At 45.6% G+C, this 12,682-nt stretch overlaps 1 protein-coding gene across 1 annotated transcript in view; it reads left to right on the forward strand.

Annotated features, from left to right (window-relative positions):
• LOC122932060 (phospholipid phosphatase-related protein type 1) overlaps positions 1–12,682 on the forward strand; it is a 193,532-nt gene that overhangs the window by 155,493 nt on the left and 25,357 nt on the right. The window contains exon 6 of the mRNA XM_044286248.1: positions 9,248–9,424. Within this exon, the coding sequence (XP_044142183.1) occupies positions 9,248–9,424 (177 nt within the window). The remainder of the gene's footprint in view (positions 1–9,247; positions 9,425–12,682) is intronic.

Below are 12,682 nucleotides of genomic sequence, written 5' to 3' on the forward strand. Positions count from 1 at the left end.
TCAGTTAGAATAGGCATTTTTGTAGAATGACATTTACAGAAGATCTTGAAAAGACTTTTCTTCAGTTTTCTTTGTTTAGTTGGATTACTTTAATCTCTCTGTATTGTTGAAACGGAGATGAAATAACCTTTTATTAAAAATGTTACAAAAAACCACATGCTTTCAAAGGGTGTCCTAATTTTTTCACATGACTGTATGTCACCTTGCCACTCTGTGGCCTCCTGATGCTGCTGCTGCCACCTCCAAACTGTCATTGTGCCACCCTGTGGCTTCCTCCTGATGCTACTTCTGCCACCTCCATACTCTCTAATTGTGCCACTCTCTGGTCTCCTCATGCTGCTTAAAAGAAATAATAACCGCAGAACTCTCTGTCTTCAGTAGTGTATAGTTTATTCACCAACTGTGCAACGTTTCGATGTCAAAAGTCGAAACGTCGCACAGTTGGTAAATAAACTATACACTACTGAAGAGTAGTGAATGCGGTTATCAATTGATGCGGTTATCAATTTTTTCTTCGGATCACCTTAGGGCACGTTGGGATTAGACCCAACACCGCTGGCACCACCACCACTAGGACTTATTCTGAATATATTAAGTGAGTAGCGCTGTTTTCTTTTCTTAATAAACTCCTCATGCTGCTGCCACCTCCACACTGTCATTGTGTCACTCTGTGGCCTCCTCCTGATGCTGCTGCTGCCACCTCCACACTTTGTAATTGTGCCACTTTGTGGTCTCCTGATGCTGCTGCTACCTCCACACTGTCATTGTGCCACAATGTGGCCTCCTCCTGATGCTGATGCTGCTTCCGCCACCTTCACACTCTGTCATTGTGCCACTCTGTGTTTTCTCATGCTGCTACTGCCACCTAAACACTGTCATTGTTCCACCCTGTGGCCTCCTTCTGAAGCTGCTGCTGCCGCCACCTCCACGCTCTATCATTGTGGCCTCCTGATTCTGCTGCCACCTCCACACTGTCATTGTCCCACTCTTTTGCCTCCTCCTGATGCTGCTGCCACCTCCACAATCTGTCACTGGGCCACTCTGTGGTCTCCTTATGGTGCTTCCACCTCACCACTATGTCATAGGGCCACTCTGTGGACTTTTTATTAGTGATGGACGAACATCGGCCAGAAAGGTTTGCGAACGCCATCGCGCAAACGCGATCGAATGTTCACGATCCGCAAGTTCGCGGTGGGCCCCATTCACTTTAATGGCCGGCGAACCTGGAAAACCTTCAGGTCATATTTGCAGCCACCAAATACTAGAAGTGCACAAATAGTCCCACAATATGTATTTTGATCAGGGACAATTTTATGCGTCTTAAAGGAAAATTCTCAAAAATGTGCCCTGCTGGAGCCTAGAAAATTTTTATTTTAGGCCACGGGAGTACGGGCCCTAAAAATTAGGCATTCAACTGACATAAAAGAACAAGTGATTATGTGGCTCGAGGTACATTATGCGGTCAATGGAAAACAATTTTACTGTAGCCTACTGGAGTACAGACCCAAAACATTAGGCATTCACCGTACAGAAAAGATCAATTGAGTATGTGGCTGGAGGTATATTAGATGGTCATTGGATAACAATTTTACTGCAGGCCAGTGCAGTACAGGCCCCAAACATTAGGTATTCACCGGCCAGAAAAGAACAAGTGATTATGTTGCTGGAGGTACATTAGGCAGTCACCGTATAACAATTTTACTGTTGGCCAGTTAGATTACAGGCCCCAAAAATTACTGGCAGGGACAGTGACCATTCTTTGTTATGGGTGGTGGCGGATATGTGTGGGCTGGCATGAGGAAATTCAATTAAACATGGTCGTCACAGGTGTTGAACTTATCCGAGAACCATGCATCGTTCATTTTTAGAAATGTGAGGTAGTCCACACTGTCGAGAGCTAGTGCGCTTATCAGTCACGATCCGCAGCGCTCGCTGAACGTCCTTTCGGACAGGACAAGCCAAGAGTTCCATGGCAAATTGTGCCAGCTCTGGCCACAGGTTAAGCCTGCACACCCAGTAGTCCAGGGGTCCCTCGCTTATCAGAGCGTCCACATCGGTCGCTAACCCGATGTAGTCGGACACCTGTCGGTCTAGGCGTTCCCTGAGGCTGGATCCGGATGGCGGCTGTCAATGGGTTGCTTGCAAGAATAATCTCATATCCTAAGTGACCAATACATCTTCAAACCACCCTCTTCTTGCAGGCGCGGTAGAATTGATACACACACCTGTTCCGCTGTGGGTGGAAATACCTCTGCCATTCCCACAACAGCAGAATGCAGCATCTCTCGCAGCAAGGCCTGGAAATGCAACATTCTGACAGCCCTCTGTGATGCTGGTAACATGTTCACCATTTTGTGTTTGTACCGAGGGTCTAAGTACGTTGCCACCCAGTACTGGTCCTTGCCCTTTATGCTTTTTATATGGGGGTCCCTTTTTTAAACACTGTAGCATGAAGGTCCCCATTTGCACTAAATTGGAGGCGGTGGAGCGGAAAGGCTCCTGCTCATCACCCAGGAGAATGTCCTCCTCGGTCTACTCCCCCCATCCACGGACAACATCAGGGTTCCCTGAAAAGTTTAAAGCCTGCTCTTCTTGCTCCTTCTCCTCCTCCCCTCAGCCACCATCCTCCTCTGACTCCTCTTCAGACTTCTGCTGACTTGTCTCAGATGAAGTAGCCCCCCCCCTCCCCTGGGAATTCATTCAGCATTGCAACTTCCTCATCTTCCAGCTCCTGCTCCTCGGTGGCTTGATCAATGACACAACGTAATGCACGCTCCAGAAATAAGGTGTAAGGTACGATGTCACTGATGGTGCCCTGGCTGCGACTGACCAGTTTGGTGATCTCATCAAATGGCCACAGAAGTCTGTATACATTGCGCATGAGCAGCCACTGGCACGGTCAAAAGAAACCAAGCTCCCCAGAACCTGTCCTGCTGCAAAGTTCGTACAGGTAGTCGTTAACGGCATGTTTCTGCTGGAGCAGCCTATCAAACATATACAAGGTGGAGTTCCAGTACGTCAGGCAGTCACAAATCAGACGTCTGACGGGCATTTGTTGTCGCTGTTGAACATCAGCAAGGTGAGCCATGGCCATGTAAGATCTTCTAAAATCACCAGATATTTTGGACATCCTGGACCTCGGGGTATTTAGCAACAAATCGCTGCACGACTAAGTTCAGGACGTGTGCCATGCACGGCACGTGTGTCATTTTGCCCTGTTTCTGCACGCCTGGCAGATTTGCACCGTTGTCGCACATCACTTTAACAACTGTCAAATTGAGCGGGGTTAGCCACTGATCGGCCTATGACAGCATAGCTGAAAGCAGTGCAGGACTGGTGTGGCTCTTGGCTTCCAGGCACAACAACGACAGCACAGCATGGCAACATCTCACCTGGCACATCAAATAGGTTCTGGGGAGCTTGGGGGTGCAGCAGAAGAGGCGGAAGCAGTGGAAAAGGAGGAATCAGCCGAGGAGGAGACGGAGGATGGAGTAGGAGTAGGAGGAGAAGAAGAGACATGCTTGCATGCAATCCATGGTGGTAACACCAAATCCACAGGGGTACCACGGGTTACATGCTTGACGGCCGTCGGAAGGTTCACCCAGTGGGCAGTAAAAGTTGTGTACCTTCCCTGCTCGTGTTTGCTAGACCATGTGTCTGCGGTCAGATGTATCTAGGCACCAACACTGTGTGCCAGAGATATATTAACTTGCCACTGAACGTGGCCATATAGCTCTGGGATGCCCTTATGGGAGAAACATTTCCTTTTGGGGACCTTCCATTGCAGTGTGCCAATGGCCACAAATTTTCTAAAGGCATCCGAGTCCACCAATTTAAATGGCAGTAGTTGGTGGGATAGCAGTTCCGATAAGCCAGCGGTCAGCCATTGGGCAAGAGGATTATCCGGCGTCATCATTTTTTTATGCTCGAAAATTTGGGCCACGGAAGCCTGCCTTTTGCCAGATGAATGCAACGCCGGCATGGTGGAAAGTGGAGTGGAGGACAAATGGGAGGAGAAAGGAGAAGGATAAGAGGCAGGACATGGAGTGCCAGAAGTGTGGCTTTGTGGGTTCTGAGGGTGTTGCTCCCACTGGGCTCGGTGATGGGAGGCCAGGTGCCTTCTTAAGACTTATGTGTTGACAGCACAGGCTGCAGATGGCAACACTATTATCAGCAGCTGACACATTAAAAAAAGCCCACATTGCGGAGCCATGTGCCGGCATACTGGGAGCGCAAGATGGGACCGTTCATGGTGGATGGCTCACTCCAGATACATTTACAGTCTGCTTTTTGACTCCTGTGCACTGCAAGTTCTGCCTGCTTCTCCTCCCTATCTGCAGCTCTGGCTTTCCCTCTGAACTCCCCTTCTCTTCCTCTCTTGTGGGCATACACGTGAAGTCCATCGACACGTCATCATCGTCACCTTCACCCCCACTGACATTAGAGATCTTGGAGTAGGCATCAACAACGGGGACCTTGGGCTGATCTGGGTACTGTCGTCAGACCGCTGGTTGGTGGCCGTTGCTACCTCCTCTTTTTCATCCGATGCCAAGAATGGCTGCACATCGGTAAGGTCTGGGAATGGATGGGAAAATAATTCCTCTGACTCAAGTGGAGGGGCTATGGTGGTGGTGATGGTGTCTTTGGCGGTGCACACAGCAGAGAGTTAGGAGGGTGCAGATATAGAGGATGAGGAGGGTGCAGAAGCGGAAGGCTGAGTGAGCCACTCAACCAACTATGGTGCGCCCTTTGAAGTTATCGCACGCGTCTTCTCCAACTTCCCACTTAGGCTCCGGCCTGGTGCACCTACCTGACCCCTACTATCCCTGCGGAACGGTTTGCCTCTTCCTCTGCCTGTCATTTTCTAAATGACCCTTTGCCGTAGAGAAGAGCAGTATTTGTGGAAGAAGGTACAGTATATTGCACCCCTTAATCAGTATTTGGTGTAAATTGGTATATAGCACCCCTCAATCAGAATTTGGCAGTAACAGGTATATAGCACCGCTCAATCAGTATTTGGCTAAAACAGGTATATGGCAGCTCTCAATCAGTATTTTGTGGAAGCATGTGTATCGCAGCCCTCAACAGTATTTGGTGGAAGAAGGTATATAGCAATAGTACCCCTCAATCAGTATTTTTTTGGAAGAAAGTATATGGCACCCCTCAATCAGTATTTTGTGGAAGCAGGTTTATCGCAGTCCTCAATCAGTATTTGCTGGATGAAGGTATATAGCAATAGCACCCCTCAATCAGTATTTTGTGGAAGAAAGTATATAGCACTAGCACCCCTCAATCAGTATTTTGCGGAAACAGGTATATGACACCCCTCAATCAGTATTTTGTGGAAGCAGGTGTATCGCAGCCCTCAATCAGTATTTGGTGGAAGAAGGTATATAGCATTCCTCAATCAGTATTTTGGCGGTATCTGGTATATAGCACTCCTCAATCAGTATTTGGCAGAAACAGGTATAAAGCACCCCTCAATCAGTATTTGGTGGAAACAGGTATATGGCACCCCTCAATCAGTATTTTGTGGAAGCAGGTGTATCGCATCCCTCAATCAGTATTTGGTGGTAGAAAGTATATACCACCCCTCAATCAGTATTTGGTGGAAAAAGGTGTATAGCACCCCTCGATCAGTATTTGGCAGAAACAGGTATATGGCACCTCTCAATCAGTATTTTGTGGAAGCAGGCGTATCGCAGCCCTTAATCAGTATTTGGTGGAAGAAGGTATATAGCAACAGCACTCCACAATCAGTATTTGGCGGAAACAGGTATATAGAACCCCTTAATCAGTATTTAGCGGAAACAGGTATATAGCACCGCTGAATCAAAATTTTGTGGAAGAAGGTAGATTGCAGCCCTCAAGCAGTTTTTTGGGAGGCAACAGGTATATCACACCCATTGCAATTAGTTTCTCCAATGGCATTTGTCCCTCTATCTAGCTGCGGTATCACAGCAGAACCGCACACATCTGCTGCACAATACAAATACACTATAATACAATTTCTATGTTAGAGAGTATATTATAAATATATCACACCCCTCTATATCACACCTATCGATAGCACACCTATCGATAGCACACCTATACCAGTCCTTAAAAGGACTTTTGTGGCCCTATTAGCTAGTGTTTGGTGTCCCTAAGTGTCCCTGCTCCAAAATGCAACCTCTCCCTACACTGGCAAAACACAAAATGTAAAATGGCTGCCAGATTGGGTTCTGTTATAGGGTTGGGGGTGTGTCCATGTGCTGAAACATCTCAATTGGCTGTCCTGTCCCACCTGATGGATGTGTCATGGGTCAAAGTTCGGCGCTATGCAAAAAAATATGCACATGCGAATATCACCATATGTTCGCATGTTCGGCGAATCGCGAACGAGCAAAGTTTGCCACAAAACGACCGCCGGGAGATCCGCAAGGCTATCTCTACTTCTCATGCTGTTCCTTCCCTCCCCACTTCATGACTGGGCCACTATTTTGCCTTTCGGCTTGGCTGACATCATCATTTATTTGACCCTTCTTCTGATCTGTCAGAAGGAAGGAAAAATGAGACGCACAACAGATCCTGTCTGTGCAACAGCTATAAGGCCTGTATGGTCCCATCAGAATTGGCTTATGATTTGGTAGCCAAAAGCAGGAGTGGGTACAAAACACAGAAGACATGCAAATATTCCATTCACGTGTCATCTCTGTTTTGGATCCACTCCTGTTTTTTGGGGGGCTTTAGCAATACTGATGGATTACTGACCAAATGCTGACCGAGTTAAGTCGGATGATCCGCAGACAGGATCCGTTTTTTTGGGGGGTCATTGTTCTGACGGATCAGAGGAAGGGCAATATAATCAGTGACGTCAACACAAACTTACTGCTGACACCCGCTTTAGGCTAGTTTCACACTAGTGTTCGTCGGTCCGCTCGTGAGCTCCGTTTGAAGGAGCTCACGAGCGGACCCGAACGCCTCCGTCCAGCCCTGATGCAGTCTGAATGGAGAGGATCCGCTCAGACTGCATCAGTCTGGCGGCGTTCAGCCTCCGCTCCGCTCGCCTCCGCACGGCCAGGCGGACAGCTGAACGCTGCTTGCAGCGTTCAGCTGTCCGCCTGGCCGTGCGGAGGCGTGCGGATCCGTCCAGACTTACAATGTAAGTCAATGGGAACGGATCCGCTTGAAGAGGTCACCATATGGCTCAATCTTCAAGCGGATCCGTCCCTCATTGACTTTACATTGAAAGTCTGAACGGATCCGCTCAGGCATCTTGCGCACTTAGAAAATTTTCTACGTTATTAATGCAGACGGATCCGTACTGAACGGAGCCTCTGTCTGCATTAATATGATCGGATCCGTTCAGAACGGATCCGATCAAGCGCTAGTGTGAAAGTAGCCTTACTCTGTCAGGGGGCTCTACTTGTATAAGCATTTAATAGAAGAGATTCTGTAGACATCTATGTGAAATCAGCTGACGACGGTGTAAAAGGAGTGTGCTTCTTCTTGGCGCTAACATCGACCTGTAAGGCTGAGTTCATACTTCAGTTATTTGGTCAGTTTTGGCCCCGTAACTGCGCAAATAAGTGAGGTGTGCAGTGATCCTAAGAGCGACGCCTGTCATCTGCATGTCATACTGACTCACAGTATTGTTTCACTACCACAGCAGACTCCCAATGCATGTTACTGCAAGGCACAGTGTTCTACACCACTATACAGGCTCTCTGCAGCCAGAAAATAGCCGTTTTTCAACGCAATTTGCCATGAATAAATTCGTATTGAACCACTTTTTAAAAAAAAATTGCCGAACCGGCCAAATCGATTTTTTTTAAAATTCACCCATCTCTAGAGGTATAAAAAGAAAACTGTGAACAGAAGTATAGATAAAATGACAGAAGAAAACTTTATTGAGGTTCATTCATGGAAATTGAGAGTTCACCTCTGTTCATTTCAGTATTGTTTACTTTATCACTTCAATCATATATTGCGTTTTTATTTTATCTTTAATTTATAACAATAACAAAATAACTCAGATTTCAAGAAAGTCTGTCTAACATCTGCAAAGCACTATTGCCCCCTAGTGTTTATCATTAGTATTGTAATATTAACATGTATAGCTAGGTAGCTACAAAAAATATAAATTAGAGGTAAGTTTTCATTGTGATATGATTCAGTGATTATTTCAGTAAATTGCGAGGGATAGCTGGGATACAGTAACTTCAATTTGACCTTGCATATCCCACTTCTCTGTCATATTTAGCACACTGTAGTTAAGCTGGGTATACATATGAGTTATCTTTTGACCAAACACTTGTTTGGCTGACAGCTATTTCTACAGACTCATGCTGACAAATGCTTGACTTTGCCAAGGGTATACAGGTGAAATTCAAAAAATTTGAATATTGTTCATTTATTTCAGTAATGCAACTTAAACGGTGAAACTAATATATGAGACAGACTCATTACATGCAAAGCGAGATATTTTTAAGCCTTTATTTGGTATAACTTGGATGATTATGGCTTATAAAACCCCAAAGTCATGATCTCAGGTACCCTTTGCTAAGGGGGTTTGGATAAATTATCTGACTAGAGTGTGACCCTTTGAGCCTAGAATATTGAACCTTTTCACAAAATTCTAATTTTAAGCTGCATCAATGCAACTCCTTTTAAGTTGAATTGCTGAAATAAATGAACTTTTGCACGATATTTGGATTTTTCGAGTTTTACCTGTATGTTTATAGCAGAATGAGACCCAGTTACACACTTCTGGTAGCGGCTTATCACCTGAAGGAGCAAAGGATCATGCCTGTTGAAATCTAACAATCCAAATTCTTCATTCTCCTGACATTTGGCCTTGGAAGGTGAGTCAGGAAACCCTCGTACACATTAGACAAGTCTTCTGATCCTGCAGAAGGTTTACATTACAGTCTTATAGTCAAAGCATACTTTATTGTGATAGGAACAGTAAACTGGCCTGAAATGTACTCCGTCTTTACCCAATATTATATAATCCAACACCAAGTGATGAGTCTCAGCAATTAACTTATTTCCATGGTCACCAATTCATCCCATACTATAGATTGTTTCATCAAGCTGTGACCTTATTGGTACGTTCTTTCTATGTTTTCTGAATAATGCTTTTCAGGTAAGCACTATGCAATTCTATGTGTGTGCCATGCAGACCTTGTAAATCTTTTTGATGGCACAGTTAAATAAACCATAATCCTATTCAACTGACAAGGGATTCCCTCTATTGTTTCAGATGTACATCACGAGCACAATTAAAACGAAAAGCAGCAGACTAGCTAAACCTGTTCTCTGCCTTGGGACTCTTTGTTCTGCCTTTCTAACTGGATTGAACCGTGTATCTGAATACAGAAACCACTGTGTAGACGTCATTGGTGGCTTTATTCTGGGAACTGCTGTGGCTTTGTTTTTGGTGAGTAGCATCAGAACAAGGTTTCATTATTGCATTATTCATGGTAGAAATCTAAATTGCCGTTTGTAAATGTAATACTACTTTATATATATCATTCAGATACTCACAAGATCATAAGCGGAAGGATATGTAGATGAAATTAATCTTAAGACTGCTATGATAAGTGAATGTATTACATATCTGAGCCATCTCTTTGTATATCGTCATAAAAAAAACAAACAATGTTTACTAGAATGTTAAAACTATTGTCGAAATAGTGAAGCCTGAGGCTTGGCACTTGACTTATATTACTCTAAGGCTGAATGCACACGGCCGTGTTCCGCGGCCGAGAGCGGTCCTTGGTAACACGGTGTGGATTCCTGTTCAGAGCAGGAGCGCACAGCGTCATTGGTTGCTATGACGCCGTGCGCTTCATGCAGCCGCTGCACTACAGAAATACACTCGTATAGTGTATCGCGTACAGCAGCACGAAGCGCACGGCATCATCGCAACCAATGACGCTGTGCGCTCCTGCTCTGAACAGGAATCCAGGCCGTGTTACCACAGACCGCATTCGGCCTAAGTCTATGGCCAATTAAAACTGGTCTTCAAGATTTCTACTTACTTAAACTAATCTGATATATATATTTTTAAACATTTTTAGCAAACAATATAAAACATACAGAAACAAAAAGAAATAAAAAGAAATGTAACTACTGCTCTTACAGGAAAGAATCCCTTTTTATGGCTATGGTCAAACCCAGAGGATGCCTTCTTGTCCTGCTCGCAGGTCTAGCTATAAAAACCTACAAGTTTGTCTGTACAGTCCATTCATATGTTTACATCATAATAAGATCTCACAGAACCCAATGGATCCCCTACCCTTTGACTTTTAATGAGGGATGTCAGGGTTTCTGCCATAGTTGTTTTCCCCCGAAGAATAGTACTGATAGAATTTAAATAAGGGCTATTTCACACGAGCAAATCCTGTGTGTGGAATCCGCTGCATGAAAGAGAGCCAAGCCCAACAGTGTTATTGTATTTGTTGTGCACCTCTGGGAATTACACAGCAGTATACAGTTAGGCATTAGGGACTGGATACTGTATTATCTGGGAATAGGCATTGTACATATAGTGCCATATTGTACCATAAGACAGCCGGAAATTAGCACCATTGAATGCAAAGTATAATGTGAACTGCTCTAATTTTGGATACAGGTGAACGAAAGTTCAAAAACTTGATTCACTGAGCCTTCAAATTTTCCATTATGAGACTTGTATGAAAAACTAGACAAGTTAACATATGGATCTATTACTGAAACATATTTTTATGTCTTGACCTAGTTTTCTATTGATTTGCTAAAAGTTTACCTTAAAGGATTTGACCTATTCTAACAACTTATCCCCTATCCACTAGTGTTGAGCGCGAATTACAAATTTTTATCACGAATATCGGCACTTCGAGAATTTGCAAATATTTAGAATGAGCAGAAGGACCCGACTTCGCATGGATATATTTAATCTATTTAATTTCATATTTCCATGTGTCATATAAAGATATCAACAGTATCCCCCAAAACAGTGACCTCTACAGTACCCGCTCCTTAATCAGTGACTTCTACAGTGCCCGCCCCTTTAACAGTGACCTCCACAGTGGATGCCCCTTTAACAGTGACCTCCACAGTACCCGTCCCTTTAACAATGACCACATTTTTAACAGTCACCTACACAGTGCCTGCCCCTTTAACAGGGACTTGCACAGTGCCTGCCCCTTTAACAGTGACCTTTACAGTGTTCGCCCCTTTAAAAGTGACCTCCACAGTGCACGCCCCTTTAACAGTGACCTCTACAGTGCCCACCCCTTTAAAATTGACCTCCAGAGTGCCTGTCCCTTTAACAGTGACCTCCACAGTGCCCGTCCCTTTAACACTGACCTCCACAGTGCCTGCCCCTTCAACAGTGACTTCCACTGTGCCCGCCCCTTTAACAGTGACCTTCAAGGTGACTGCCCCTTTAACAATGACTTCCACAGTGCCTGCCCCTATAACATAGACCCGCCTCTTTAACAGTGACCTGCACGGTGCCTTCCCCTTTAACAGTGACCTGCATAGCGCCTGCCTATTTATCAGTGAGCTTCACAGTGTTCGCCCCTTTGACCTCTTCAGGACACATGACATACCGGTACGTCATGATGTCCTCGTACTTAAGGACACATGACGTACCGGTACGTCATGTATGGTTCCGATCATGGCCGCCCGGCCGGCAGTGATCGGAACCCGGTGCCTGCTCAAATCATTGAGCAGGCACCTAGGCTAAATGCGCTGGGGGGTCCTGTGACCCCCCCATGTTGGCGATCGCAGAAAACCGCAGGTAAATTTAGCCGGAGGAGAGAAAAGCTGCCTGCACGTCGTCGTTCATCGGTGCCAGCATCACCCAATCTCCCAGCACCCCTCATCTATACCGCAGGTATATAGGGAAAGCATAGGGAAAGTTTGGGTTAGGCAGAAAAAATAAAGGGAAAGTTAGTTTGACAAACTTTGATTGCATCACCCTAAGCACAGCTGTGTGACCCTAGACCCCCCCAGGGGTGCTGCCGCTTGCCCCCCCAACTTTTTTTTTATATATATTTTTTGTGTACGCTGACTGTGGCCGGCACTCTTAGCGAACCGCACACCCCACTGCTGATCTACTTCGGACGGTTGATCAGCGGTTTTGATTTATTTTTTTCAAATTTTTAGCCCTTTTTTTAGTTTTTTATTGTTTTTTTCAGTTAGTTTTAGGGTGAGTTCGCGAACACCCATGCCCCTACACACATGCACACCAAATAAAGATTTACACACACGCACATACACACGCAGACACACACTCCCCTATGGCCCGCCGGACGTTCTCGGCCGAAGAGGCATACACCCAGCTTGCCTCCGACTCCGAGAGTCCCAGTGAGGACAAGGATGACCCCACATTCCTGTTGTCATTCGCGTCCTCCTCATCATCTAGCGATGATAATGAGCCCCCAAGGCGGCGGAGACGCCGCCAGGCAGAGCAAGGGGACCGCCATGTTAGGGACCCTTTGGCCCAGCCTAGTACGAGCCGCTCTGGGGCTCGTACTAGTTTTCCAGCCCACCAGTTAAGTCCACCGGAGCAACCTGCCGGTGAACTAGTCTGGTTTAGCCCAGAGTGATACGAGCCCGTGATTCCTGATTTTCTAGGCCAATCAGGAATCCAGATTTCCACAGTGGGCTACACTGAATATGACATTTTTTTGTCATTTTTTCAGTG

Source organism: Bufo gargarizans, chromosome 1, assembly GCF_014858855.1.
Source record: "Bufo gargarizans isolate SCDJY-AF-19 chromosome 1, ASM1485885v1, whole genome shotgun sequence".
NCBI classification, from domain to species: Eukaryota; Metazoa; Chordata; class Amphibia; order Anura; family Bufonidae; genus Bufo; species Bufo gargarizans.